This window comes from Crassostrea angulata, chromosome 7, assembly GCF_025612915.1.
Source record: "Crassostrea angulata isolate pt1a10 chromosome 7, ASM2561291v2, whole genome shotgun sequence".
Classification (NCBI taxonomy): Eukaryota; Metazoa; Mollusca; class Bivalvia; order Ostreida; family Ostreidae; genus Magallana; species Magallana angulata.
The window spans coordinates 29,823,439-29,851,374 of record NC_069117.1 but is presented as its reverse complement, the minus strand read 5'-3'; the positions used below and the strand labels follow the sequence as shown (position 1 = coordinate 29,851,374).

At 33.3% G+C, this 27,936-nt stretch overlaps 1 protein-coding gene across 5 annotated transcripts; it reads left to right on the top strand.

The window, feature by feature from the left end:
• On the top strand, window positions 1-27,197 carry LOC128155992 (glutamate receptor ionotropic, kainate 3-like). Of its 5 annotated transcripts, none has more exons than XM_052817936.1 (14): window positions 1-676; window positions 12,122-12,256; window positions 15,450-15,695; window positions 16,039-16,062; window positions 17,851-18,029; window positions 18,163-18,216; window positions 19,064-19,282; window positions 19,472-19,492; window positions 20,034-20,138; window positions 21,005-21,136; window positions 21,580-21,798; window positions 21,881-22,704; window positions 24,342-24,531; window positions 25,057-27,197. In XM_052817936.1, exons 1-14 carry the CDS (start codon window positions 601-603, stop codon window positions 25,219-25,221), a joined length of 2,589 nt encoding a protein of 862 aa, XP_052673896.1. In that variant the 5' UTR covers window positions 1-600; the 3' UTR covers window positions 25,222-27,197. The 5 variants fall into 5 exon arrangements, with proteins under 5 accessions (XP_052673896.1, XP_052673894.1, XP_052673898.1 ...); XM_052817934.1 differs by having other exon boundaries at window positions 20,990-21,136; XM_052817938.1 differs by lacking the exon at window positions 16,039-16,062 and having other exon boundaries at window positions 20,990-21,136.
• Window positions 27,198-27,936: the final 739 nt, after the last annotated feature.

Below are 27,936 nucleotides of genomic sequence, written 5' to 3'. Positions count from 1 at the left end.
AGAAGTAAATATAAGCGGTCGGAATAAATTACTGATAATTAATACACCCGACATCTGTGAATGGAATCTTCGGAACTGATCGGACCTTTCCGATATCGATCAAGCAACACGAAGGGAACTTTAAGGTTTCTTTATTTACTTCAACGACATATGGTGGTAGCCGCGCTGTACGTATAGCTAGAAACGTCGCCATTACAAATTTATAACAGAGCTACAAGGTGCGCGAAAAATCTGCTCCTCTTCATGGATTGATTTGATGTATTCGGATGGATTTTTGCAAAGCGGATTACTCTCCGTTGCGTACGATTTTTAACCAGATAAAAATGTTTATTCTTTTCTACACTAATCAATTAAACAAAGGGCGAGAGGGAGCATAATTACACAGAACAAATGATTATGTCGTTTGGATAATCTTCAGTGGTTGTTTAGTTCTTGAGTGAGATGGTTTTTTCACTGGACCGTCTGTTTGCCCGATTTTCCTGAAACAACAAGAGAATTTTTTTTTCATGCGGCGCCGGTGCTATTCCCCGGATCCGATGAAATGACTAAGAACCAAGAGTTGCTTCCCTTTGGTTCATTGAACGGTGTCTATATTCAGTGATGTGGATCCGAGGCCTGGTTTTTATTTTCCTTCTGTCACATTTGTCATTGTGCATGAAAACTCAACACAAAGTCGGTAAGTTAGTCCTTTTTTTTCAGTTATAGCAATTTTCAGTGCGATTTTTATGAGACAGTGATCTTGAACTGTGATATTATTTTAGTAATTGCCGGGTTATTTTAATAAATTGCAATATTTGTACACGTCCCTTTGTTGACAATAACGTAAAAGTTGCAGTAATTTATCTTTTGATCTTTTGTTTTAAACCTTATTACGTCTCATTTAGACTACTTATTCGTAATTTCATTCCGATATTTTTCTCTATTTTGCTGACCTACCGCAGGTTATTAAAAGTCATTTTGCGTACCCAAATACGATTAATGATTCAATGTGGTTCACTTGGTCATGATCCATTAAAATGGCACCTGTTGGCTTTAGATTTCGGTTCTTTTTCGGAAAAAGTTAATTTGTAGATCATTTGCCTGTTTTGCATCTCCCTAAACCCCTTCCACCCCAGAAAATGATCTCAAATTTTATTCCATACGACAATTTTTGTTGTCGTGTTGTAAATTTTGTATTTAATGCTACTCGGTGAATTCAGAATTTACAACTTGACTAAACAATCGATTAATTCGAATCCATATTGATTTCAAATTGATGTGCTTAACTAACTGCACGTATTATTTGGCCTACGTTCTTAGCACGATACTTTACCTCCATCCATATTTCAAAATCTTTAATTATCTTTGTATTCTTCACATCATGTTTTCTTTAATAGCTTTATCAGACATATTTTTTGGTAAAACATATGTACTTGCAATAGTTTTAAAAGCATATTTAGTTGCAATTACTATGTACTGAAATATCTTTATAGGATATGCTTGGTTTATTTTTCGTCAATCGGTGGTTAGATTGAAGCTTTCATGTTATTCTCTGTGTGAAATATTAATGATTATAACGTCAGAATGCCTCCCCGTGAGAACAAACTCGTTCTATTGTTATACAATTCTACGAAATATTAAAATCATTCCGATAGGTGTCTTTTTATGGACTATAGAACATGTTTTATTATATATTTAAAATATAACTTTTTAATAAGAGTTATTTTGTTTTTATGAGTGATAAAAATGCAGCAGATTTTTAATATGTCGATTAAGAATATATTACCTTAAACTACGGAAATATTAAAGTATGGAAGTCATTTTGTTTAATTTTTTTTAAAAGCCTGCTGTTTGTTAATTCCTTGTATAGATATTGCAAGGCTTTATGAGAGAGAGAGAGAGAGAGAGAGAGAGAGAGAGAGAGAGAGAGAGAGAGAGAGAGAGAGAGAGCTATGCTATGCTAATAAGCCACTTAACGTTGTTTGCACAGATATTGCTTGAGAATAGATTAAAATTTGTGTCATAAAAAATCCCCAACAGATTACTTATTAAGAGGCACTCTAAAACTCATTTAATCACCTGATGATGTCCCTAACAACGTAACAACGGGACTCGGTTTTCGACCTTAATATTCTTTGATAACTGTTTTACAACTAAAAACTGCGGTTGCTTTCTGCATAGTCCAATAGACTGGTCTAATCAGCGAGCATCAAGCGTTTACTGCTAGCTGCGCAGGGAATCATCGCCGTGGATTTGTTATATGAAACAAGAAAGAATCGACGTCTGTGTAGAGAATGTTCAATCTCCTGGTCTCGAATACTCATCATGTGTTCATTACTTCGTCTTTGAACTCATGCAAGCTTCTATTATCTTTAATTTGGTTTTTCATTACCACACACTTGTGTCTAGTGTGGTAGCCAGTTATGAAACTCGAACTAGATTTGAAAAACAAGCATTTTTATGTCGGTTGACCCCGTGTCTTTAAAATTATTTGATATTTAACATTCATGTGTATTATACCTTTATCACTCAGATAACTTATTTATTTATTTACTAATAATTAGGCAATATGCAAGAAGTTTATAGACTAAATCAACATTTATCGTTTCAACATAGTAAGCCTCTTTTCAGCTTTGATGTTCTTCATCCAAACAAACGATTCTTAAGTGTCCACGCACCTGTATGAACCGAGACAAAATGGTCGTTTGTTTACTTCCGCTGTATTCCGGATCAGATCAAGCTGCTTCCTAAAGCGGCTTTTGTGTTAAAGTGATCCGATATATTGGATGATATCTTTTGTTACAAATCAGTGATGAATTATGATACTTATCCATTTGATTGTTTGTTTAAACGATTAAAATTTTCTGCAGCGTTTTCATCCTCAGTAACTGTTCTTTTCACAATTTGCGGCCCTACTTCAGACTACTTCATTTTACAGCCCAAAATCTTGTATAAATAAACACATGTTCAACTATTGAACGTACAAAAATGAAGTTGTCTTTAAAAAATTGTGATCAATCAATAAAAATATTCATATATCACAAATTGCGTGAATATTAACAGCCTGCACACGTTGCACATAAAGTATTGAATACAATTTTTTTTTTTAGATACGTCTCATGCATATTCTTCTGTTTTGATACATCTAAATGAAACACTTTTGTATTGAAAACTCTATTTGTGATTATATAAATTGATAATTTAAAACAATCCAAGAACATTTTTTGGTCTCTTGATGTCCAATCTTGAGAGGACAAATGTAGGTGAAATGGATTCTGAAGCATTATCCATTGAACTATCGACTGTCATTTCGAGACGATACCTTTGAATTATTAAACGTATTTGTACTATTAGAAAGACCCTCAATCCATCCCCCAGGAAGCATTCTCGATTAATTTCTTGGTAACATCATCCATCCATATTGAACACAAGCAAATAGTGAAGGCATCCTACAGAGAAATATTTGTTTGAGTGTTAAGAATAAATTCATAACTGGGGAGATGGATAAATGAGAGTGGGTATTTTGACAGTCATACCTTTAAGGCCACATGTTGTTAGCTGAAATCCGTAGGTTTCCTGTATTATTGGGGTCAATAGTTTCTGTAGTATTTCAAAATTGACAACACCCCCCCCCCCCCGCCCCCGAAAAAAAATATCTGAAAAAGCTACATGTAATCTATCTTTTTTATCCCAGAGTTGCTCTCAGCATTATTCTTCCGTAAAGACAAGCTTTTTAAGATTTTACTTGATATATAAACTGGGTAGCTTTTTAATTCTCTTGATTCAATTTTCTCTCATTGTGTGCGTAAGTGAGACGATTTATTTTCATAAATAACGACACTTTGTTAAAAATTTAGAGGGACGAACGTCATGCAATTTTTATTACAGTTCTGGCAAGTCATACTCTGACGTAATCAAAAAAGTTGAAACAAGTTTAAAATTAATTTTAGTCAATCAAATATTAAAATGAAACTGAATTATTTTAAAACATGAAAATCCCCCAAGTCTCTTTAATTTAATGACAACGACATCACAAAAGGAGAACTATAGTCATGAGACATGTTGGAAAAATGCAATTTGTTAAGAGATAAATTTTTAGTTGCATGCATGTGCCAAATTTTTTCATATCTTAGGATAATTAAATTTCAATTAAAGTCCGAACAGTAAGTTTCGAGAAAGCTTTCACAAGGCAATAGAATGATAATATATTTGTGTAAAATTTCAGGATGGAATCTCCTATTATTTTCATAGGTGCTTGAGGACAGGACCGACCCCCCCCCCCCCCTTCCATCCCTCCCCTGTCCTCAAGCACCTGTGATTATTTTCCAATTGAAGATAAAATATTATGACACGTACCTTCAATTAAAGTACTGAAGTACTGACGGGAGTTAATTTTATTAGTACATTGTATTTATTCTAAAATCAACGATATATAATTTCGCATAACAAATAGTTTCTTATATAGCCGTATTTGAATAATTAGGTACATTTTTTCTAAAGCTAAAGTGAATTGTCGGGCTTTTCCACAAATCTCCATATAAATTATTTTGTGTAATATTTAAAGATATTCAAACTTTACAATATTGATTTTCCCTTCCGTTCCGCGATCACGCAAGCGCAAAGGGCATCATACATGTATATGTATATTGCAACATGGCATTTAGAATAAGCAAGATCGCTATCTATTCCTTCACACACACACATTGTATGTTTTTCTCTTAAGATACACCCTACCTAATGGTTCGTTACGGTTTGTCAAAATTGTGTAAGGTCAGAGAGTAAAACCCCCTGTATTATGACCTACTATTTTGTTCTCATAATCCAAAGAGGAAATACTTTTTAAAGTTACCATGTCTTTTATCTTAACACATACACTCTTTTTTTTATATCAAAGATAAGCGTTGTTACACCAAAAATATAGTCAAGGCTGGATTGTATACTCAGTTATAATAACATACTTCGCTAAATTTTTACATTTTTTATCAGAAAAATGCGATTTGTTAAAATCTAACGAAACGAACATTACCCCAACAAATTTTGTTGACAAAGATTTTAGCCAGCTTGGATTTCCGGTGAAAAAATAAAAGCTTAAGGATATATAGCGTGACGTACGTTTAGAACAATGCTATGATATGATAATGTATACATTCAGTAACAGTATTTACCCTGGAGACACAGAAGCTGTCACTAGACACTTACAGTCACGGACAGAGTTACACAGGGCAAAACGTCCGGTCAGGCATGCTTCATCATCTGTCGAGGCTTTCGACGGTCAATGATTTTTTTTCCTTTAAGAGGCCATTTACATAATTCCCGTTGTCTAGTAATGAATAAATCGAGAACTAATGTCCGCAGGCCTTGGTGCTGTACGTAGTGGTCAGCTTTTCAGGTTTGGAGTCTGTATGTTCACAGTGCAAAGTGATGAAAAATTATCATCAATATTCATAAGCACTTTAATGAGGCAAGACAGTGGTATTATGCCTTATTCTAAGGAAACCTTTCTTGGCTAAATGGTCATCGAAAGAGGGATAGATTATATTGATATCGACCCCACGTGGAAGGGAGAGATGCACGACAGCTTGGTTTTCTGTTCCCGATTCCCCAACGCCCCCCGTTTCCACTGTGATTATAGTATATTGGATGTTGATGTATCGCAGAGAGCAGAAAATCCTAGAGTCTGTCTATGCCAATATGTTCATCATTTCTGCTGTTGTAAATTGAATCGACAGGGAAGTGGAATAAACGGCGGTAGATTCAATAAAATGTGAGCTATGGATTGCTGGGAATTAATGGCGACATGTTTATTGACATCGAAGAGCTTGTAAAATCTCTCGTATCACAATGGTTGGGGAGAGATACTCTAAATTATTGTATATTGAATGCAAGTGGTTTCTGAAGAATCAAGAGCCCAGTAAATGGAAAAAATTCGTAAATCGTGATTTTACACCCGTACATCTAAATTTTACGATCGATTTTTTATACAAATGTAACAAAACGAAATCTTCTGCAGAATAAATCATTCTTCTGTTTCTTCTAATGTTTTATATACATGTCTGTATCTATTAATGTGCTTCTAAAAGATCAGAAGTAGACATCTTATCTCTTCCATATCCAAAGGATCTCCCCAAGGCCTAGGGTTATCAAGAAAGTCAAACGACATTGTATGCAAGAAAAAAGGGTGTCTTAAGCTTGTTGAATCAACACACTGAAACATTAATATGTATAACAAAATCCCCCTACATATATTGTATCAAAAGTTTATACGAAAACAATAATATGGACAACTATTTGTCATTTTTCAACCACTTGCAAACGCATTTAATTTGATGTAAGTTTGCCACGTGACAAGTCAACAGACACAAGGCTATCATGTGACTGAATAAGGGATATTATAGTTTTACAGCGTTGCTGATTTAAAATACAACTATAAGATTAATGAGTAGAGAGGACCTTCATCGAAATCTCTCCTTTTCATTAGTACACCAGAGCTGGTAATAAGAACAATTTGATATATGATTTAAGAAGTCACATGGAAATACATAAAAGGTTTTTTTTTCATCCTTTATCCATCCATTTTTTTCTGTATGGTTATGAACTCCAATAAAGATGGCTTTTGAGTAGTTGATATACACTTTCCATCTCAGATCAAACTTGGATTATTGGTTCATTAAGATAATCCCCTCTGATGTCTGATAGATGCACAGACGCTGGTCGATAACGACGATTAACTCTTGTGCACTGAGTATGCAAAACTTTACGACTTTAATTCTTTCTGCAAAATAAGAACTTTGAAGCTTGAAGAATAAGCATGATACTTTTTGTACGTTTTTTCTATTGTGAACGCAAAATTGGTGTTATAATGCCGATCTTTTAATATAGCTGTGAAGAATCTTATTATGACAACAAAATATTATGACATTTTTTAAGTTTACTTCTTTCATAATAATGCTACTTCAAGGTATAAGTTTGTCACCCCACCCCCCAAAAAATGCTATACAGTCCACAGAATTATAAAAATTACTGTTGGAACTTGATAATTTATCTAATTATTAGTCCCCTACCGGTTTCACCGGAGGGGACTATAGCTTTGCTCTGCGTCCGTCTGTCCGTCCGTCCGTCTGTCTGTCCCACTTCAGTTTTCCACGCTTTTTTTCTTTATGCATTTGAGGAATAATATGGAACTTGCTGAACAGCTTCAAAATGTCAAACTACAGATCAAGTTTACACTTTTGTAGCGTCTGATTGACATATTTTCGAGAAAATTAATTTTTTATATTCCAATTTTAATGTTCGGGTTCGTTATCGGGTTCGGTGTGTATTGAATAAACGAGGCCAGTATGTAGTCAGTAATAATATCGCAGGTACGTAGCATCGTTTTTGAAAGTGGGGGGGCCAGACCCATCCAAAAAATCTTGACAAGCCAAAAAAAAAAAAGAAAAAAAAAAAAGGTAAATTTAAAGTTACCAAAATTCTTCAAAATCCTAATCCGGGGGGGGGGGGGGGGGGGGGGTAGACTCAACTATGCTTCCAAAAAAATTCTTCCGTACCATAATTTTTTTTCCTCCAAATCATGACATTCCTAATCCGTGGGGGCGGGGGGGGGGGGGTGCGGTTACTTCCATTTCACTACTCATTTCCTTATTTTCATATCAATTTTTTACTAACTTCCAAAAAAGTGGGTGGGCCAACTCCATTATAATTCATTTTTTTATATGTAAATTTTAAAAAATTTGTTGCTGCGAGAAAAAGTGGGGGGGGGGGGGGGGCCAGGCCATGCTACGTGCCTGTATCGTGCGTTACTTGTACCATTCCTTTTCCTGTACCATTTCTTTTATCATTTCTAACAAACAAATAAATTCTGTAAAATAGTGTTAAGCATTGTGTTGTAAATTTAATCGGCATGGTTTTTTTGTATTATTATTACAATCGGGTTCGTTGTCGGGTTGGGCTGTTTAACTGTTTGGTTTGATTCGGGGTACAGAAGACGGTAAGAAATGATATTGTGCATAGCAGTGCATTGTTTTCACAAATTTTTACCAGCGAATACAGAATAGACTTGGCGAAATTACAGGAGATGAAATAAAGAGTATTATTTTACTTATTTTGTATTTAATTTCTATATCAACTTTATAGTTTTTATTTCCTCTGTTCTTTTATCTCTGATTAAAGCATGACATCTCGTTTACAATAGCTCTGAAATAGTTGTGTGCTTGGGAGCTTTCATAGAATAACACAAACCGGTAGGGGACGTGTATTGCTTATGCAATACTCTCAGAAAGCTTGTTATATACAGTTATCACATTATATGCAGTTGAATTTGGGTATCCAAAACATCAATAACTTTAAGGCAAGTTAAAGTTCTTATCACTGTGTCTATGTATTCAAGAATTTTTTTTCTAGAAAACACTGACTTCGAGAGAATGAGGTTTGATTGTATGTGCATATATACAACTTGTCCTGTTATATATTATTGATATGTATCATCGACCCTCTTCTCACACAAACATGTATTTAGAGAACAGAGAACGGGAAAGACTAAAGCGTGTACATGAGAATCATCATTAGTATACCCCACTTGTATTGACGCTTTCTTTCTTTTGTGCAAAAATCGACCTGTTTATTTTGAGAACCACATGCATTACTTCGTAAATAAATAATTCAGGCCTGCTTAATTCAATGGTAACTGTATTGGCGGTTATGACTTGTATACCTCGGTTAACATTATACTCACAGGGATGGGACCGGATACTCGCTGAAGCTTATTGACTTCCGCTATAAACAGACGGGGTATTGTAGCGAAAGACTGTCGAATTTTTACAGATCCACTGCAAATTGCAATGAGTTGTAAACTGAAACAGACGAGGAATTCTCTTGTTGACAATATGGCCTTACCTATTGCAAAAATCTCACGCGAATCCTCTCTGATATATATTTTTATGCATTGAACTAGGTTTTTCTTATGGTAAATAGGCTTCAAAGTAAATCTAATTATCACGTTAAAATGTCATCCATTACTAACGTTTCGTATTTTATAAAATTGAGTTTAATATACCGTAAACAAAGACAATGCTTAATGAATTTTTCATGTTGACAACTTCTGAATCTTTTTAACTTTCTAATAGAACCATGTACTTGATACTTGATCAGAAGTTTTTTTGGCACATTAATTTTGTTTAATGGCGTATAATCACCATGAGAACATTGTTTGCATACCGAACCCGATTCGATATTAAGTAATCTTATGAAGAGGGCCATTAATCAAATCCTGACACAGAGAGTATGTAATTAACATTTAAACCCCTTTTATGGTTACACATGGTCTAGAAATTCGTCGTATTACAAAAAAATATCACTCACTTATCTAAATTAAGATTTTATTTCTGCCATTTAATTGATTAATGACTGCAATGCAACTGGACCCATATCGCTTCAAGATAAGTCTATTTTTAGGCTTTCATCATCTAAGTAGCCTAACTTGCTTTGCGTTTTAATGGATTTAGATCACATTTCCTAACTCTGTGAGGGCGTTGATATAAACTATTGAACACAAATCTTATTACAGCTAAAGTTACCTTTCGTATATGTAATTTAGACTGTTTGATATTAAGACCTTTGACGCCCTCCCCCAAGCTACAAAGACAATAAAATTCATATTTATTTGATTTTGCTCTTTTCTTAAAATGATATTTTAATTAGACCCGTTACTATTCTCTGTTTTTCTCACGAACAAAATCGGTTATCATGAAGCATCGGAGTTAATTGTCAGGAATGACAAAGAGAAACACTAAAATGATATTTTAATGTTGCCACTCATTGTTAGAGAGTCCATTGTTGTTTATTTGACATGGGAAAATTTGGAGATGTCAAAAGATTCAATATTGCATAGTGAAACCATCCTTGCAAAAGAGGCGTGGGTCATAATCTGGAATGAAACTTTATTTACTGAAATATCGATAGAACAATTGTTACAAGTATGTACATTGTAGTACCGAAAATAGTTTTAGACGGTGATTATACTAGCTTTACAGATAAAATTACAATTATTTGGTAATAATATGTTTTACGGTGCTACCGTTCTGGCGAGCGCAGCAAGAATTACACATACCTTGCATCATTGTCAACTTATAGTTTTATTTAGGTATCAACGAACGTCGAAATTTTTTTGAGAGTATTGCTCTACAATGAGTATGCCAAAGGTACTTATTTCAATGGTCATGATACATACAGCGCAACGCCCTACCCAGAGAGAGAGAGAGAGAGAGAGAGAGAGAGAGAGAGAGAGAGAGAGAGAGAGAGCCCGTTACCTGTTTGTAGGTGTGTAATTTCCCACTTTTAAATTTAATGGTCTGACTATATGCAATATCTACATAATTTTTTTACCTGTTTATTGTTTCATTTTATTCCTTTTTATTTAGTTCAAAATGTCCTATTGTTAATTTCCTCCCTACTCACATACTTACCTGCCTACTGTACATGCATGCACAATTAGCTTAAAAATGGATCGATATGACAGTAAATTATGGCTCTTGCTAGTATATATATATAAAATCTCTATATTAAAAAAGATTAAAAACAAATCATATGTCAAGGAGGCAGGTATCGCATACTATACTGAAATAGCCAGTACACGCATTACAGATGCTTGATCCACCTCTAAATTTATCGCGGGAAATATGGCGCGAGTGCACTGTGACGTCATCCATGACTTTGTTCGTCTTTGTTTACGTTTCTCGACTCAATACGAAGGTATGGAACCATGTAACAAATCTTTTGAGTCTCGCCAAAGCATATGCGGTACTCAAAACGTGTCTTCAAACTTTAAGTCACCGTAAATTACGAGTTAAAAGTCGGCCATTTTTGGCATAGCACCACGGGTGAAAACATTAGAGAGCATTATGGGACGTAGACAAAAAAATTTGTTTGATGAACTGTAGGTTTAGCTCGTTCTTTTTCCCGCGCACACTGGTTCTTAGAGCTCGCTTCGCTAGCCGGCGCTGCGCGCCGGCGAGCTGCGCTCGCTATTACATTGAGCAAAAGCTTAAAGCGATGCAAATTATCAAATTCGTGTGTTGGTATATTTACCAATATGAAAAAAATTGGTTGACAAAAAAATAATATTTTGTAAAAAAAAAAAAAAAAATAAATAAATAAAATTTTGAAAAATGAATACCTATAAAGAGAATTCTGTTGAGGATGTTTAAACGTCAAACTTCTATTTGTAAATGTAGAATTTATACATGTATGTATTTTAAGTTAATTTTAAGTATGGGCAAAATATAAGAAATTTTTTGCAACAGTAACGAAAATAATTACTTTTGATAAAACCTAAATATATGTTTAACACAATTATAATCGTCTTGCATTTGAAATTTGACATATTAAGTTGATAAATTTAAAAAGAGAGACACCAAGGTTTTCGAATTAAGTTGGCTAGTTAAGTAAAGAAAGGAAAGTATTTGTTTAGACTTAAAGAAAAAAAATTCCCAAGTTGAATAAAGAGACGACGTTTTGCGTGATCTGAAAATAATCCTAAATCAGTGTAGCGACTAGGGAAAGGTTTTAAGTAGGTGTAATTACTAGCAAGAATCACGCCTAATTGGGAAGAGGCTTAGAAGACTTTTCTTGCTGAGAGCCAAAATTGGTCCATAATCCTCTAAAATGTTTCATAAAGTAAGGAAGATAGTCGTGCTTAAGATAAATTGCAACAGTGCAACAATAAAAACCTGACTCGCTTAAATTATTTTGTTTTCACTTTCTATAACTTTTAAAAAAAATTTGCTGGTAGGTTCCTTTTACTCGATAACCAATAATTGATGTAAGATGGGGCGGGTGCTTGAGACTGAAAATTAATTTCTACAATAGGATTTGGAAACGGAATACGTTTCGCTCTAGGTTAAAAATGTACCTTTATAAATAAAAACGGTTAAATATGAATATAAACCTGATTCAAAGTATTGCGTTGTTTTTGTGTGTTTTCTAATCAATTATTTTTACTTCAGACATTAAAATAAGACGTAATGTAATGTTTGAATTTATATGGAGTGTAGCAGCTTTTTCATCAAATACTGCCAGGAATTCGTTCAGTACTCCATGAACTAACCATCTGAACACAGATCAAATTAATACATTTTGTCAATTGCAGGTATTTTGGAGCAGCAAGACATATCATTAAAAGATATCCAATCCTTTCTCGTTAAACTTGATCCTTATCACGAAGTTGATCTTCTGCGCATTCCAGTTACGCAACCGGAAATGACTTTTGACAACATAGAAAATGGTAAGGTACTACTGCTTAAACATTTGTTTTTGGTTTACTGAACTGTTTGCTTATATCATTTATTATAGTATAATAGTTATCCACTTGACAAGTTTCTAAAACAACAAAACACATAATATTGCATCTTTCTGCTAATCCTCCACCAACTAAAACCAAAAACATATTTTCACTCTTCTTCAATTCGTTTAGAAAAAACTCTATGGAACAATTTAGCTTCTTCCAGAAATCGTTAGTTTCAATTAAACGGCTTGCTATTCTGTCCATGGGTCAGATCGTACATTAGTTCAAGTATGTGACATGGAGCCAAAGGATCGGCTACCTAATTACAATGCAAATAAGTTCCCAGAGATTTGATTGTCTCGAAGAAACTGATAACCACTTGGTCTACAAATTAAACGTCTACGTTGCACGTCGCTAGATTAAGCTGGTTAGAGGAGAGAATCCTCATATACTTTCTCCAAATTCTTTTGATAAAATGATTGCATCGGAGCCCAGCTGAGATGCGATACTGTCTTTTGGGGCTCTCTTTGAATTGCTTTCAGAAGAATGAGAATGAGTTGTTTTATTGATAATTATAGAATATTAATAATGTTCGTGTAAAGCAAATTTCTTTGTCCATAAGATATGTCTGTTTTGCGATGTTTTGCATATCAAGCATTAATTTTATATGGTTTTAGTTTCTGTAAACCAACTTTTATTCCCGACATTATTTCACGATTTACTGGTAATAAACTGGTTTTCAACGACTAAATTTTGCGAATAAGATTCGTGTTAGTTTTACAACCGTACGGTAAAGACTACGGCGATGAATTTTTACGACGAACCGCGTGTAATTTTCTCTCTCGCGAATAAAAGTTAGTTTGTAGGAGCCATAGACCAGAGTATTTCGGAATAAAAATCGTCAAAACCAAACTCTCATCGATTCACCAGTCTTATAATTGAGTATGACATTGAATTTCTTCCAGGAAAAAACCCACTTCAATCTTCAAATAGAATATATGTACAATGTCACTGATTCATAATTTAACAATTAAGAACAATATAACGAAAATAACCTGTCCAAACATTTCAAGTAAAGCATAAAATAACACACTCTGATGAGTAACGTCATTTTATGATGTACCAATTATTTTCATATCGATGAGTTCCTATTTAAAATACAAAAAGGAAAATGACGCATTCTCTTTATATTCACCTGCCAGGTTTTTTGTTCAGAAAAAAAACTCCATAATGTCATAGGTTTCCCATGAGAAACGTCTCTACATCGCTGTTTTGAGCTGCATTGATTTCTATTGTGTGATGGGATATTTTTTGTGATGAATGACTTTCCAAAATGATTTGCAGTAGAGATTTCTATTTCCTTTTTATTGTCCACACGAAAGAGCTTCAAATGCTCGAAACAGTCACAAATTTGTTGAGCAAACAGTATGGATAAAGTCTCTCATATCTTTTTAATGTGCTAATATGTTGTTTCGACTGATCCAGAGATTCGGCTGCGGACTTTATTTGATTATGTCCGAGCTTTTCCTCCAAGAAATAAAGAGAGATAGAGAAGATATTTGGCAAAATCAATAGAGAATAACAATGATATTGGCTGAAATTTGTTTAGTTTAATTAATTCATCATAAAAATCCACATCTGATGCTAAAAAAAATCAAAATAGAATATTACGCAAAAAAGGGGTTAAAAGAATGAAAATTATTAAGAAAACGTCTTCAAATGAACCAAAAAAAAAAATAAACTGTTTTATTAAGAGGGTTCAATGGCCGTGGCTAATCCTATTATGTTAAATTTACCTCCTTATGAAAAAGAGCTCTATATAAAGTTTTAGCTAAAAAATGTCCAAATTTTATAGAGCTAACATATTTGGGTTTTTCCTTTATTAAATGTTAATTTGTGGCCAAAAATATCTTATGTCAAAGTTTAAGGCAGATCTGATGGTGAATGTGTTTACCACACAACCTCCTTAATGTCAATTTTAAGTAGAACCATTTTAACAAGAGCTTGGACTTTGGGCAGTTGTTTTAAACAGCATTATGACGTAGGCCTATCTATTTCATTGCTAGCCACACAGCCACGGTTCTCTGAAATCAAAAAGATTTGTCTGGCGTTTGAGCTAAGACTACGCAATCGGTGCATATTTCGCTTGAAACCGCGTCGTTTTTAACTTGTTTTGACGAAAGAAATAGCAACGTCCTGAAAGTCTAAGGTCTTGTTAAAATGGTTCTATTTCCACCTAAAGGAGTGCACTGTGTCGTTATTGATTGTAATCTGTATTTGTCCGCAATGACTTAAAATGCAGAAAAATGTCGTGTTAATAATAAAACTTTTTCACGTAATGATCATTGCATTATTCTTTTTAGAAAAAAGGCAGCTTTATCCCACGCTGTCCACTTTAAGTGTCTTTACAGTGTATACGATTACTGAGTACTTTACACAATGTAACGTAATGTGATTTGCATTTTTTTGTCTTTATATTGTTCTGGTCCAAAATCAGAATAATTTCATTTGAAGTTTTGCGGTCTATAAAGACTGATTAAATGAACAGTAATGTCGTTCTTTTGATGTGCTGTGATGCACTATTTATTTTGTATTCTTGATATTGAAGAGGATAGTCTATGCACGCAAAATAAAAGTAATATAAGTACATGCAATTAAGATTCAATTTCAAAGTAAATATGAACCACGTGGTAGTACATGTATATTGAAAAATATTAACTGATGAATCCTAGAGCACCGAGAAAATCATCTGGCATCATTAATGATGTACATTTAATTGTGTCTTTAAACACGTTATAATATTTAAGTGAAAATCATATGAGAAGATCACTTGCATAAATATCATAAGGAAATTATTAAGTAAGTTTTTGTATGCTAGAACGTTTTGATATGAATGCTCTTTTAACTCGATTGTTTATGAGATACAATTGGCTAAGTCAAATCTGAAACTCATATGTGCCATAATAATAGTTTCTTTATTTCTTTTTATCCAATATGCTCAATAAAGAAATAAATATATCAAATATATATATTGATAGTCAAAAACTTATAGTTTTACTCGATTCTGCAAGACTTGGTTTAAGTTTTTTAAAGCCAATATCTTGCAGGTTTAAAAATACACAACATGTTTGGAAACACTTTAGAATATTTTACAGAATCAATCTTTAATCAGTTTTTTCTTCTTCTTTTCTAGCTTCTAACTTTCTTAACAAAAATAATATAACAGCTGTCATTGGGGCGTATAGTGAAACTTACGTGCAGGCCGCCTGTTTTCAAAGAGTTCCTTACATCGTCACTTCCGGTGTCCCTCATGACGTAGTAGAAAGTCCCTTTTTACTGAATATTCAACCTGGGATACCCACCTTCGCTTTGGCAATTAATGACATTGTGACCTATTTTGGATGGAAAAGGGTCGCTGTTGTTTATGATTGGGAAGAAGGTATGATCGATATTACAGTATATTTCTAGTTTCATTAATTATTAAGCAACATAGCCCTTTGGGCAATAGCCATAAAGGGTATTGAGGACAGTTGCCAAAAATGCTATGATAACACATCTGGAGAAACAGACCGGTAATATATATAATTCAGTGTGAACATTAACAGAAAGCATTACTAGAAAACACTTGGAAACATGTCATTGCATGATATTTCATGTTTTCGTGTTCTACCCTTATGAAAAGTGGGAGTGATAAAGAATAATTATTGAATCCTGTAATAAATTATTGATCTACATTTTGCTTATAGTTTTCCGCTTGACAATGACTAGTTTTTATTTTGCAGATATATTGCCTCTTCACATGTTTCGTGAGTGAAGTCGAAATTCTATCAGATTGCATTGGCATGCCCATTTACTAAATCATTCCATTTGTTTTCAAATTTTCAGAAAAAAATTTCAACATTATGGAATTGAATTTTTACATGTCATTTCGTCCCTTGCATGTTCTTTGAAAAACCTAGCATTGACCTATTTCTTCACCCTTAAACAAGTGATTAGAAGGTCTTTATTTGCCATGTTGGTTGTCTGCAGTCCATGTTTAAAGTTTGCTCACCCATTGTCATGAATCAAAAACTTTCGTGAAAATAAACATTGCTCTCACGGTTTGACCTTCAGAGCACATAAAAATATTAATTTCACTCATTGTATGCGCCTTTTGATTCAGTGAGTGTGCATTTTTCCCATTGAAACCCACTACTTTCTATGGCTAGTTGGCATGATGGTTTTCTTTTACCCTTTCCCACATTTTTCGTTTTCGTTATCATTTAACGTTTACAATCACAATGAAATTACATTCAATAATGAAAATTCAGTCAAGTATGGATGTTAGAACTCTTTGTAATGATGTTAGACAGTAGTTATTGTGTTAATGCAGTCGTAATGATGATAGCTGTTCGTGTTATATGCAGTATTTTTGTCCAACGTTTAGTCGTCTGGTTATTTGAACTAACATTTCATTAAATGTTTTATGATAGTACATTGTATTACACAAATGCGAAATTTGACACGTCATTTTTGGTTGTTCGACCCAATTTTTGATAAATTGGGCAGTACATGTATTATGAAAGTATTACACAAATAAGATATCTGACACGTCATTTTTGGTTGTTCGACCCATTTTTTGGATAAATTTGACAGAAGAAATTACTTGACTTTACAACTAATAGAGTTCTTAGACAAAGATTTTAAGGAGGCTGGATGGTCAACAAACTATCCATCATGTCTGCCTTTAGAGATTTTAAATATTTTGGCAATAAACAAAGTAAAAATCCAAATATTTAGCTTTATAAATTGAATTGTTTCCTATATATTTTTATCATTTAAAGATAAATTTCGCAATCGGTCTGAACCATCCAACCGAAATGACCTTATTCGTGGATATAAGTAATTTTAGTAATTCATTTGTTGTAATAAAAAGACAAACAGCAATTTTTTTTTATTTCAAGTAGTAGTTCAGGTGATCTCTCGAAGTTGCTTACCACAAGCAATTGACGTTTTAAACATTTCTTTACATTCATTGTAAATAATCTCCCCTGTACTTTATTATCAACAAGTGTCGTTAGGGTCATTTAGACTTATATGTATAATCCCCCACAATATTTCTAGCTGAATAAATGAAGAAAATAGGTAGACTTACTTTTTACATGTTCTTGTGAATTATTCATTACAATTGTTGAAACAGCCATCATTTACATTGTCAATTTGATGAAAAATATTATTGAAACGATTGTGTCATCAATTTGAATGAATGGTGCACAAGTTTGCACATATTTTATTAGAAAATGGCAAAAAGAGACATTTTAGCTATTCGATTTGCTCGAAATAAGTACTGAAAACCACGAAAGATACGAGTCGCTCAAAGTTCAATACAACGAACGTTACGAACCTGTTGTAATCATTTAGTAAGAGGAATCGTCAACCTATAAAAGAAATAGCCTTTTAACGTCAATTGCTTGTGTGACATCCATATATTAACCAAATTTGTCTATTCTTTTTCACATACTTATTATTCTCCATCCAATATTCATGAATATTCATTGTTTACTTCCTTTAACAGTCTTCATGAATATTCATACATGCTTACCTTTTTCCCGCAGGTCCTCCAATGATGTCTTTGCTGATAGATAGGCACCCGACTGACCTTAAGGCATACAACATACGTCATAACACGTCAGATTCCTACGTCAGGGGAATACTTAAAGATCTTCGAAATAGATACATTGACCGAATAATACTTCTATGTTCATCAACTAATACAAACATTGTTTTAACCCAGGTAGAGCAAATTTTTTTGTACGCACATGAATAAAAAAACGGCTTAAAGATATATTGACACCAATTTAGAGTTTGATTAGAGACTACCTTGGAGCATAAATTAATTTTTTTTTTGTATATTTGTGTATTTACAGGCCTTATATCTAAGCCTGCTTTCCCGTCCATATGCTTGGCTAGTTGCAAATGTTGTAAGTAAAACACTTCTCTTTATATTCTTTACAACATAATTGGCAATTAAAAATAAAGTTGACAGTACAAAATTAATACTGTTCCGAAGGGCGAACTATCATTGACTCATTTTCATGTGTATTTCGATCGCTTTCAAAATCTGGCTATAGTTTTGTTCAGTTTGAAATAAGTATGAAAGCGTTTCAGTGATAAAAAAAAATATGATTATTTCTGCAAACTTTTAATGTTTACATTAATGTGAGAAAAGCAAAAATTCAATGTTAATCTTACTCATAGATATTATAGTCACTCCCACACTGGTTTTCATTTGGTTGATATAAAGTGCCCCACGCTATCTAATATAATATTAACAATTTGAAGGAAATCAAGTAAATGCTGTCCAACAATATCATAGTTTTTATTGTGAAGTACTCTACCAACACTAATCATCTATGCCTGTGGGTATTCCTATAAATATTCATCCTTTTGTCTCTATTAACAGTCGAGCAAGGATAATAATTCATTTGAAATGTGTTCACCAGATCCCAGTGAACTGAATTGTTGTTGAGGCTGATTTTTATCAGCTTATATATCCTACAACTTGAACCATATTTTCCGAAGCCATGGTTTATCAACCCAAATCCAATCTTCATTTATGTTGTTGGAAAAACATTCATCCATTAGTTCGATGGTCGATTGTTTGATCAAATTGCACCAAGTACACAGTTCGTTACCTTGTTCGTGGATGAATCGGCTGATTTTTAAAATAAACCATTTTATTTTTCAAATCAATGTAGCGAAGAAATACTCCCAGTTTTAGCGTATTTTGTAATTAAGTAATGGGAACTTTATGTTTTGATTCAAAAGGGGACAGACGTGGCTGCCTTAGACGATTATTTGGATTCCCGTGCAAACCTGACGTCACTTCTAATCATGACGAACGGTAGCCCGGATGATTGTGCCTTGGAGAAGAAGAAGGAGTCTCTGTCCAATGCCGTCCTTCACGACGCTTTTAAAGTTTACATGAATATAATAGACCACCACGCTAATCAAAGCAGACTTCAAATGAGAAAAGCTCTAAGAAAAGTAAGAAGCTTTATCCTCAGATTTTGAGATTGCTCGCCAAAATATGTTGGGTTTTTTCGGGTTTTGTTATATGCAAAATAATAATCCATTAGAATCCATGTCTTTCCAGTTTAAGTTACATAATAATCGAAACTAGGATCCCCTTCGTTTCCTTATTAACGATTTTTTTATTTTTTTGTTCTTTTCCAGAACGAATTAGACATGACAAATGTGAGCAATATATATGTATTTCTTTAAAATGTCAAAGCACAAGTAAATGTCGTTCTTTGTCAATTATCCTTCTTGTACTGACACATTTTCCAGGCTCCAATTTCTTTTACTCAGAGATCACATTGCACGATAATTGCATGAGCAATGAATGCTCAAAAGCATGCACCTTTGTAATTATCTCCAATGGATACATCTGTATTCGTGTGGTGGAGGAAAAATTATTTTCAACTTCAAAAACGTTATTTTGTAAAAAAAAAAATAAAATTCTTTTTCATTGCTTTAATTTACTGTTCTTTCTTTACCATATTTATATATGAGATTAAATGAGGTTAATAACATACATATGTACAAACTTAATGTTTACAATATTTTAAAAATCTGGGATTCAACGTTAATTTGTAAAACATCAGTTTGATTCATCTCCATTTATTTCAAATCACCGTTTTACCTTGCAAAACTGAAGTATGTAATTACCTTAAGAAAAGTAATGTAATTTAAATCATATTGAAGATATCTTATAAAACTTTCATTTTATTTCCAGATTCAAGTTCACGGTTGTACTGGACAGCTTTCTTTCTCAAAAATGGGCGTCAGAAACGAGACATATTTACAATTAAAATCTTTAGGAACGAGTAGAAATGGAACGGTGCGTATTTTGACACATCAATTTTTTTTTAAATTGTGATTTTCCGCATGAAAAGTCATATTTTAAAGTGTGCATTAATATATTGTACTTTTATAAAGCATGTTAGAAGAAAAATTGTGAATGACTTTTAACAGTATTTGATTGTTGTTTGTTTTTATTGATTTGCAAAGCACGGTGAGACTCGGATCAAATGTTTAATTTATATTTATTCATATCATTAGTTATTAAATGGATCACTTTTCTACATACCCCTTGAAAGTAATAAAAAAAAAATAACAACAATATTTTACATTTAAAGATTATTTCTTAGAAACAGCTTAATTCCATGATACATGTATGAAGTACATGTATTTCTATATTTACGTGTATGTGATACCGAAGAAAATGGATTCCGAAGCAAGGAATTTAATGCGTTTGTATCAGCACAAACTTTTGATGTTGTCAGTACTTAATGAACGTATATGGTGAAAAACTAACAAATACTTCACTAATCTTTCATATACTTTGCCCACTCCGACCCGATGTTGTTCAAGGCTGGGTAGTCAATACTATTTAGACCCTTCTAATCTCCTAAAAAGTGCTCTTTATCAAATAGAAAACATCTTGAAATACTAGGTACTTTTTGATCTAAATAAAACGTCATGGTCGAAAATGATATTTAGAATGTTTGGTAGATTTTGATTAACAATTTAACGACACTACCCAGCCTTTTTGAAGTTTCTGTACATTGGTTATTATTTCATATTTTTTTGACAAGGTGCATGATGTATGTTAACACGCACCTGCTGCTTCATTTCTGCTTCTTTTCTTGATGCACAATAACACCAGTCTTTCTTCTGTCGATTTGACAGACAAATCTATTTCAGTACGGAACTTGGAGAAGCGGCAAGGAGAGGCTGTATGAACGCATCAAACCCTCGCAAACATATAGGTCAATGATGAAAAAAGACGAGGAAGATGTGTTCGGAGATGATCGTGTTCGAGTCACAACAATCCTGGTTTGTTCACTATTTCCAATACGACATACTGTAACTTTATCTAAATAGTTATAAAAAGACATGCTAAAGACTAAAGAATAGGTAATAAATGCATATTGTTAATTGATATTTACCCAGGTTTTTTTTCATGTTTCCTTCATGTATTATGATATTTGAAACTTAGGAATCATACAATCAACCAATTAGACAGGATATCACAGAAAAAAACCCTGAAAGAACAAACTCGAGGAAAATGCTAGCTTTGAACTTTGAATTTATATGGAATAATAACAATGAAATATCAAAATCATGATATTCTTTGTAATATGATAAATTAATCTCGAAAAAAAGATTTGTGCATAATTGTTGATCCAGATAATAATCCCTATTTGTAGATTAATCAAGTAATTTGTATCTGTTTCATCATGGCAGGTACCTTCACATCCTTTTCTTATCATTTACAGGAAGCGCCCTTTGTTCAATGGAAGAATGATTCCGGATGTGGAAACAAAACTACAGATATTGGAGATCAACTTGAGGGGTTTCTTATTAGTATATTTGAGAAGCTTGCTGAGGACCTAGGCTTCTCATACAACATAAGTCTGGTTCCGGACGGGAAGTACGGAAGTGACAAAGGACCGCCACGTGGATGGACCGGAATGGTCCGGCAACTTTTGGATGACGTAAGTCAGCACTCAATGACGTTAAATCAAAGTGTACTTTGAAATTTGAATATAAAAAAACGTATTCATCTTCCTTTTTTAGAAAGCTGATCTTGCTCTGGCACCCTTTCAAATCACACCTTCACGATCCAGAGTTGTGGACTTTCCCAAACCATTCATGACTAAAGGAACAAGTCTAGTTGTGCGAAAACCGGAAAGAAGTGTGTCCCCGTTTCAGTTTCTCATGCCCCTGTCCCATGTAGTATGGATTACTATATTTGTGGCATACGTATTCACTGCTTTGATGCTTTTTGGAGTAAGTCGGATAAATTGTGATAAACATGACCGATGCTTGAACAACTTCAATGAGAGTTTCTGGTATATATGGGGTACGTTGTTACGTGGAAATCTTCAACGGTCCCCAACCGGAATTTCAAGTAGAATAGTCAGCAGTACATGGTGGTTCTTTTCATTGATAGTGATTTCTGTGTACACGGCCAACTTGGCGGCTTTTCTTACCATTTCTAATGCTCACATGCCTATAACGTCTGCCGCCGATCTTCCAAAACAGAGTGATTATAATTATGGTACAGTTGAAGGAAGCCAGATAGAGAACTTCTTCAGCCAAACAAACATAAGTCACTACCAGCAAATGTATGCTCATATGAAAATAACAGAAGGAGCTATTGTGAGGCGAGTGGAAGACGGTTTCAGAAAAGTACGCGACGAAAAGTACGCTTTTCTTTGGGATTCTCCAATAATTCGCCATGCAATTTCTAGTGATTGTAGTTTAATGGAAATAGGAAGTCCGTTTGACCTAAAGGGGTATGGAATGGCAGCACAAAAACATTCACCTTTCACAGAGAAACTTTCCCTTGGAATATTGAAATTGAACGATAATGGAGTGTTGTATAAGCTGGAGGGGAAGTAAGTCTTGCTTTCTACGTTACAATTACAAATGTTTTGCATATTTCAATTGTATGCGGTAATCGTCTGCTTAAATGGAGAACATTTAGAGTTGTTTAATTTTCTAATACATCACAATTGCGTTGCTGGAAGATTTACATAGAATTGCAATTATCTCAGTTTTAAAGAAGTTTTTTAAGAAGTCATCTAAAACTACTAGATAGGGCATAGCTCAATTCCTTGTTATGAGATACTGTGTTAACTTTCCATTTGAGTGGGCAGTGTCTCGTGAAATGTCAGAATTTTAAAAAGTTTTTTTAGGATGCTCTGCATATATGTATTATGAGTAATAACATTCCTCAATTTATTGGAGATGCTAATTCTTGGGAGAGATTCACTAAAGCTGGGCTCTTCGAATTCCTAGGAAAGCACTGTACATGTTAATTTACCTGTAATTCAAATAATAATCCAAGCTACACTGTATGTTTAAATTTATAAACAGGTATGCATTACTTAGTTCTCATATCGAAAATCAATAAATATATGTCTATAAGGTTAAGAATTATTCACATTTTAAGGGTCAGGCATCTAGATGGAAAGTGTTAGAAATCCCTATATATATCGTATTTATCAATTATGCATTAACATTTGTATTTTGACTTTCATACATAGCGTGTGTTACAGTTACATTATTTTATTGGCTTTAGCTGATCTGAGTCAATGCAATAAAAAGTCATCCGGAGGTGGATTCCATTTTTATTTCACACTATCAGTGAAACTTTTTCCCGTACGTCTAGATCTAATGATGCAGAAACGACCTTTAGCAGTTTTCCTTGAACACAATAGCAAAATAATTCCAACAAAAAATGTCATATATTTCCCCCACGATGATCTTTCTTCAAAAAGATCATTTCAGGGTCTCCTGAGAGTGGTTATCCGCCAGTTTCCATGATCAGCAATTTTCTTGGACGTGTAACTACAATAACATCGAATTACTGCCTTCTTTCTCCAGGAATGTGTTACAAAAATATCATTCAATAGTCTTTCTCTGAATCTACTATTGGGTTACTGGTGGTGCTTTGTCTTCTCGTTTGGCGCTTATTCGGCGGTACCTCATTATTCAAAAGAACTCATTGAAATCTATAATATTCTTTTCTGTTCGCCGCCAGTTGATGAACCCTTTTGGCTTCTTAAAATGGTCTCGTTGTGAGACGGGTGACAGAATTGGTAATGTAATTTTGACACTTTTCAGCGAGCTTTCCCCAGAGACCCCACGTTGCCGGGGATTATAGAGAGACATTTTCTGCTTGTTTGTCATTTATTTATCACTCTGCCTCGCTCTCGCTTGATGAAGAAATGGAGACTGTACTAGTAGTCAGTCCGCTGTTAAATGTTAAATCAAGCATTAAATTCTATTTATCGAAGAAAAATTATAAACAATCGAAGATATTATACACACAACATATGCATTCATTCTCATTTTCAGTTTCATAATTCAAAATCTAAGCAGATTTTAGGAATGTTATGCAGTGTAACTTTGACTGCAACTAGCAACAATAACAAAACTTCTACATTATTAGGTACTACATGTTATGCTTTAACTAGTAAAGCAACTTAAAACTAATATGCTTACAATATCTAACCTTTTCGTCACTCAGATGGTTTGGGATTCCTACCTGTCCCGACCCACGATCCAGCGCCAAGAGCCAGGAAATAAAGATGGGAGTGGCCTCTGGAATGTTCTATGTACTCGCGGGAGGGTTGGTTCTAGCCCTCACTGTGTTTGTCATTCAGTGGGTGTATTATAGACGTTCAAAAAACGAGGAGGTTCGTGGGAAGAAGCACGAGGTGAGATTAACATTGTGATGTAGTTTACATTCGGTTAGTTTTATGGATATTGCTCCAGTGTAATATTTTTTTAATATCTTTGAAAATGTATTCTGATTGATTCATGCACAATAATTTTGGAAATGAATTTATCTAAGAGGGTCGGGTTGCGGTGGCCATTTATAAACTACATTAATGTATATCAATGACTACAGCCTTAAAGATTTAGGACTTTTTCTTTGTTAAGAAATAGCAAATAGAAATTTTATGGTAGTCCAAATGGGAAATAAATTACATATGTAGTTGTTAACAATCTACTTTCCCCTCCTTAACTTTGATTGTTATTGAGTGATATCTTAAGAAGAATTTATCATAATATATTAACCTACCAAAGTCAAATTAAATCAGTATTTCATTATCGAAATTGAAATTTGCCTCGGCATTTCCAGAATTACTATGCTTCGACAAATTTCAAAAATTAACTTAAATATTCTTTTATTTTTCGAAACTTGCTATTATACCTTGTTTGGCTCTTTGCCATTTTAGCAAAATAATAAGACAGAAGAAAATAATCTACATAATCATGTGGACAGAAATACCTCGTCCGATCTCGGCAAAGACCGGGACGATGAACTTATCACTGTGTTGACTAGGACGTTAAGTATTGGAGAAAATTCGAGCCACAGCAGATGGCAAGGGGAACATCTCTAAGAACAACAAAGAAAACCATCACGAACACCATCACAGTGTCTTCCACGCACAGGGTTCTCCTTAAAATTGTGATTTAAGTGCACCGTTGTTGTCATCATCGCATTGTTTGGTACAGATTTAACATGATCATTGTGGGTTTAAACGTGTACGAGTCCATTTTGTCAAATAATATCATTCTCATATTGCACTCTTTGAGGAGTAAACTTGGGTAACAAGGAAGTGAAGCTGACTGGGAACATACGACAAATATGCAAATTTAACTTGTTGTAGTTTTTTTGATGTACATGTATATATATATATATATATATATATATATATATATATATATGTGAGTACATGTGTGTGCAAAACTTTAACTCATTTTATCATCTCTCTCAGGAATTTTTCATTTATTGTTTTCGTAAACTTCATTGGCTTTTGATTTTTGTTCATGATTTTCCAGTTCTTGTAAACCAATGTATAGAATTATGCATTTAAGGTTTGAACTGTTTTTCATATCATGCTGAATATGATGAAATTTTATTGACAGGTTCAAAATAATCATTTACATGTAACGTCAGAATTTTTATACATTAACTAATATTTCATTTATTGTTGATTTGCATCAAATCTGTTTATCATTATTAAGTAAGGCACGGTCAGTAAACTGCAACATACAAAATGCACATGTTACTCTTACGCAATTAAATGCAATTTGATTATTAAATTTCCTAAGTTTACTATCTTCAGCATTTTTTTCAAAGGGGACATTTATTGAAATGTAACTGATGTTTCTAAGTCGTCTTACAATTGGGTTTATTAACGTTCTTTAGTTAATTACTAGTTCTTCTGAGCAATAGTAAAGCATTTACCACGAACCTCCTTCTCTCTCTCTCTCTCTCTCTCTTTGTCTCTCTCTCTCTCTTTCTCTCTCTCTCATCATTTGTCAATAATTTTGTATTATATGTACCTATTTATCCGGTGTATTTATATCATTGGAATTTAAACTAAGTGTTTTATGTATAACATAGTGTCAAATAAGCAATACATGAACAATTTCTTTTTTGTGTCAAGAATTACGAAATGGGCATAGCATAACTATAATTACAAAATGTATCCTTTTTCTATTATGTTACATTTGTTTTGGCAAAACGATTTGATATGATATAAGGCAGTTAACACACAGTAAAAAAACGATATGCAGAGAACAAAAATGTAATAAAAAGAAAGTTAGGAATTTTATTGGAATTCACGTTTTTTTTTAGAAATGCAGTATCTTGAATTTTATTCTCCATTGTTTAGATTAAAAATAAAACGCAATTCGTTAACAGATCATCTATGAACAGATCATCAGAAATTGTATGACACAAAAGCGAAATTTCGATTTCCATGCTTAAAATGAAAATACGTTGTGGTCTTAAGTGTGATAATTGTTTACCCGGCAAACTGCGAGACTGTTTAAAATTTTAAGGTAATGAACTGTTCCTCTATCATAACGAGAAGTTTTAAGAAGGCTCGATGGTCTTGGCCATATTAGACTGCATTGATCTCCTTTTCAAGAAGAGTTCTATATAAAAATATAGGAAAATATCTAAATATAAAAATTTAATTTTACGGATTTTTTCTTTTGTTAAGTAGTGTATAGGTAATCACATTATATCCTAAAATTTTATAAAAAATATGATAGTTCATTTGTTGACAAGCGAGCCTCCTTAAATCTCTGACCTTCGTGTTTGGTATTCTTAAACAATGCTGTATGGTTATAGTTATTTATAACGCTGGGTATTTTTTAAAAACTCGATTTGAACTTGCAAATATAAGCATAAACTTTAAGATTTTTTATTTCTATTCTATCTTCTTTTTTCATTTGTCACTTTATATTTACTTAGTTTAATGACATCACCTTAGGTTTCATATTTGTTATATAGTAGGTGATAAAATTACGAAATTTGAACTTTGATAAATTTATGTGCCTTAATAAAATGTTTTTACTTACACTTGTATCTTGATTTTATTTTTAATTCAAGGACGGGTATGAAAATCATATCCCGGACCATTCCTTTAAGAAAACATTGTATTTAGCAACTTTTGGTTTCATTCAGTGTTTCGGGGGGGGGGGGGGGGGCGAAGGCTTAAAAATAATGTTTTTTGCATTCGAAAAGGAAGAAAATATTACTTTGTGAATTTTATCTCCTATGGGAATTAAAGTCAGAAGGGTTGTTATTCTTTGTTTAAACCCTCCGAAATTTATAGGTCCATACATGTGTGCCGTTTAATTTTAAAGGAATTTCTAAAGATCCAATAGAGCATTGTTTCCATATGGAAATTATTATTTACCCTCTGAATATTCGTTTGTTTAGGAAAATATCTAACATTGCGGGTAAAAAATATCAATAAAAATGGTATATCTAATGATATACTTGAATTTATTTTAAAACTGGACCTTTGACGGATGCAAAAATGCTAGCCGTAAAAGTGTTTATATTAAGTGTAGATTGACAGTCACCAAAAAAGTTTGAATATCAACACTACCACAATTTACTTTGTTTGGCGAAGGTCTGTAAAAGTAACAACATCAGTAGGAAAGTGATTTAAGAATATTAAGCATCAATACTGTAGAATTTCCTACATATATATATTTAAAAATTAGGGTATTTCCAGTAATCAATCCAAACCTATATGTATGCAGCTAACGTTTTTATTTACCAAAAATTGTATGTATTTGTAATTAAGAAA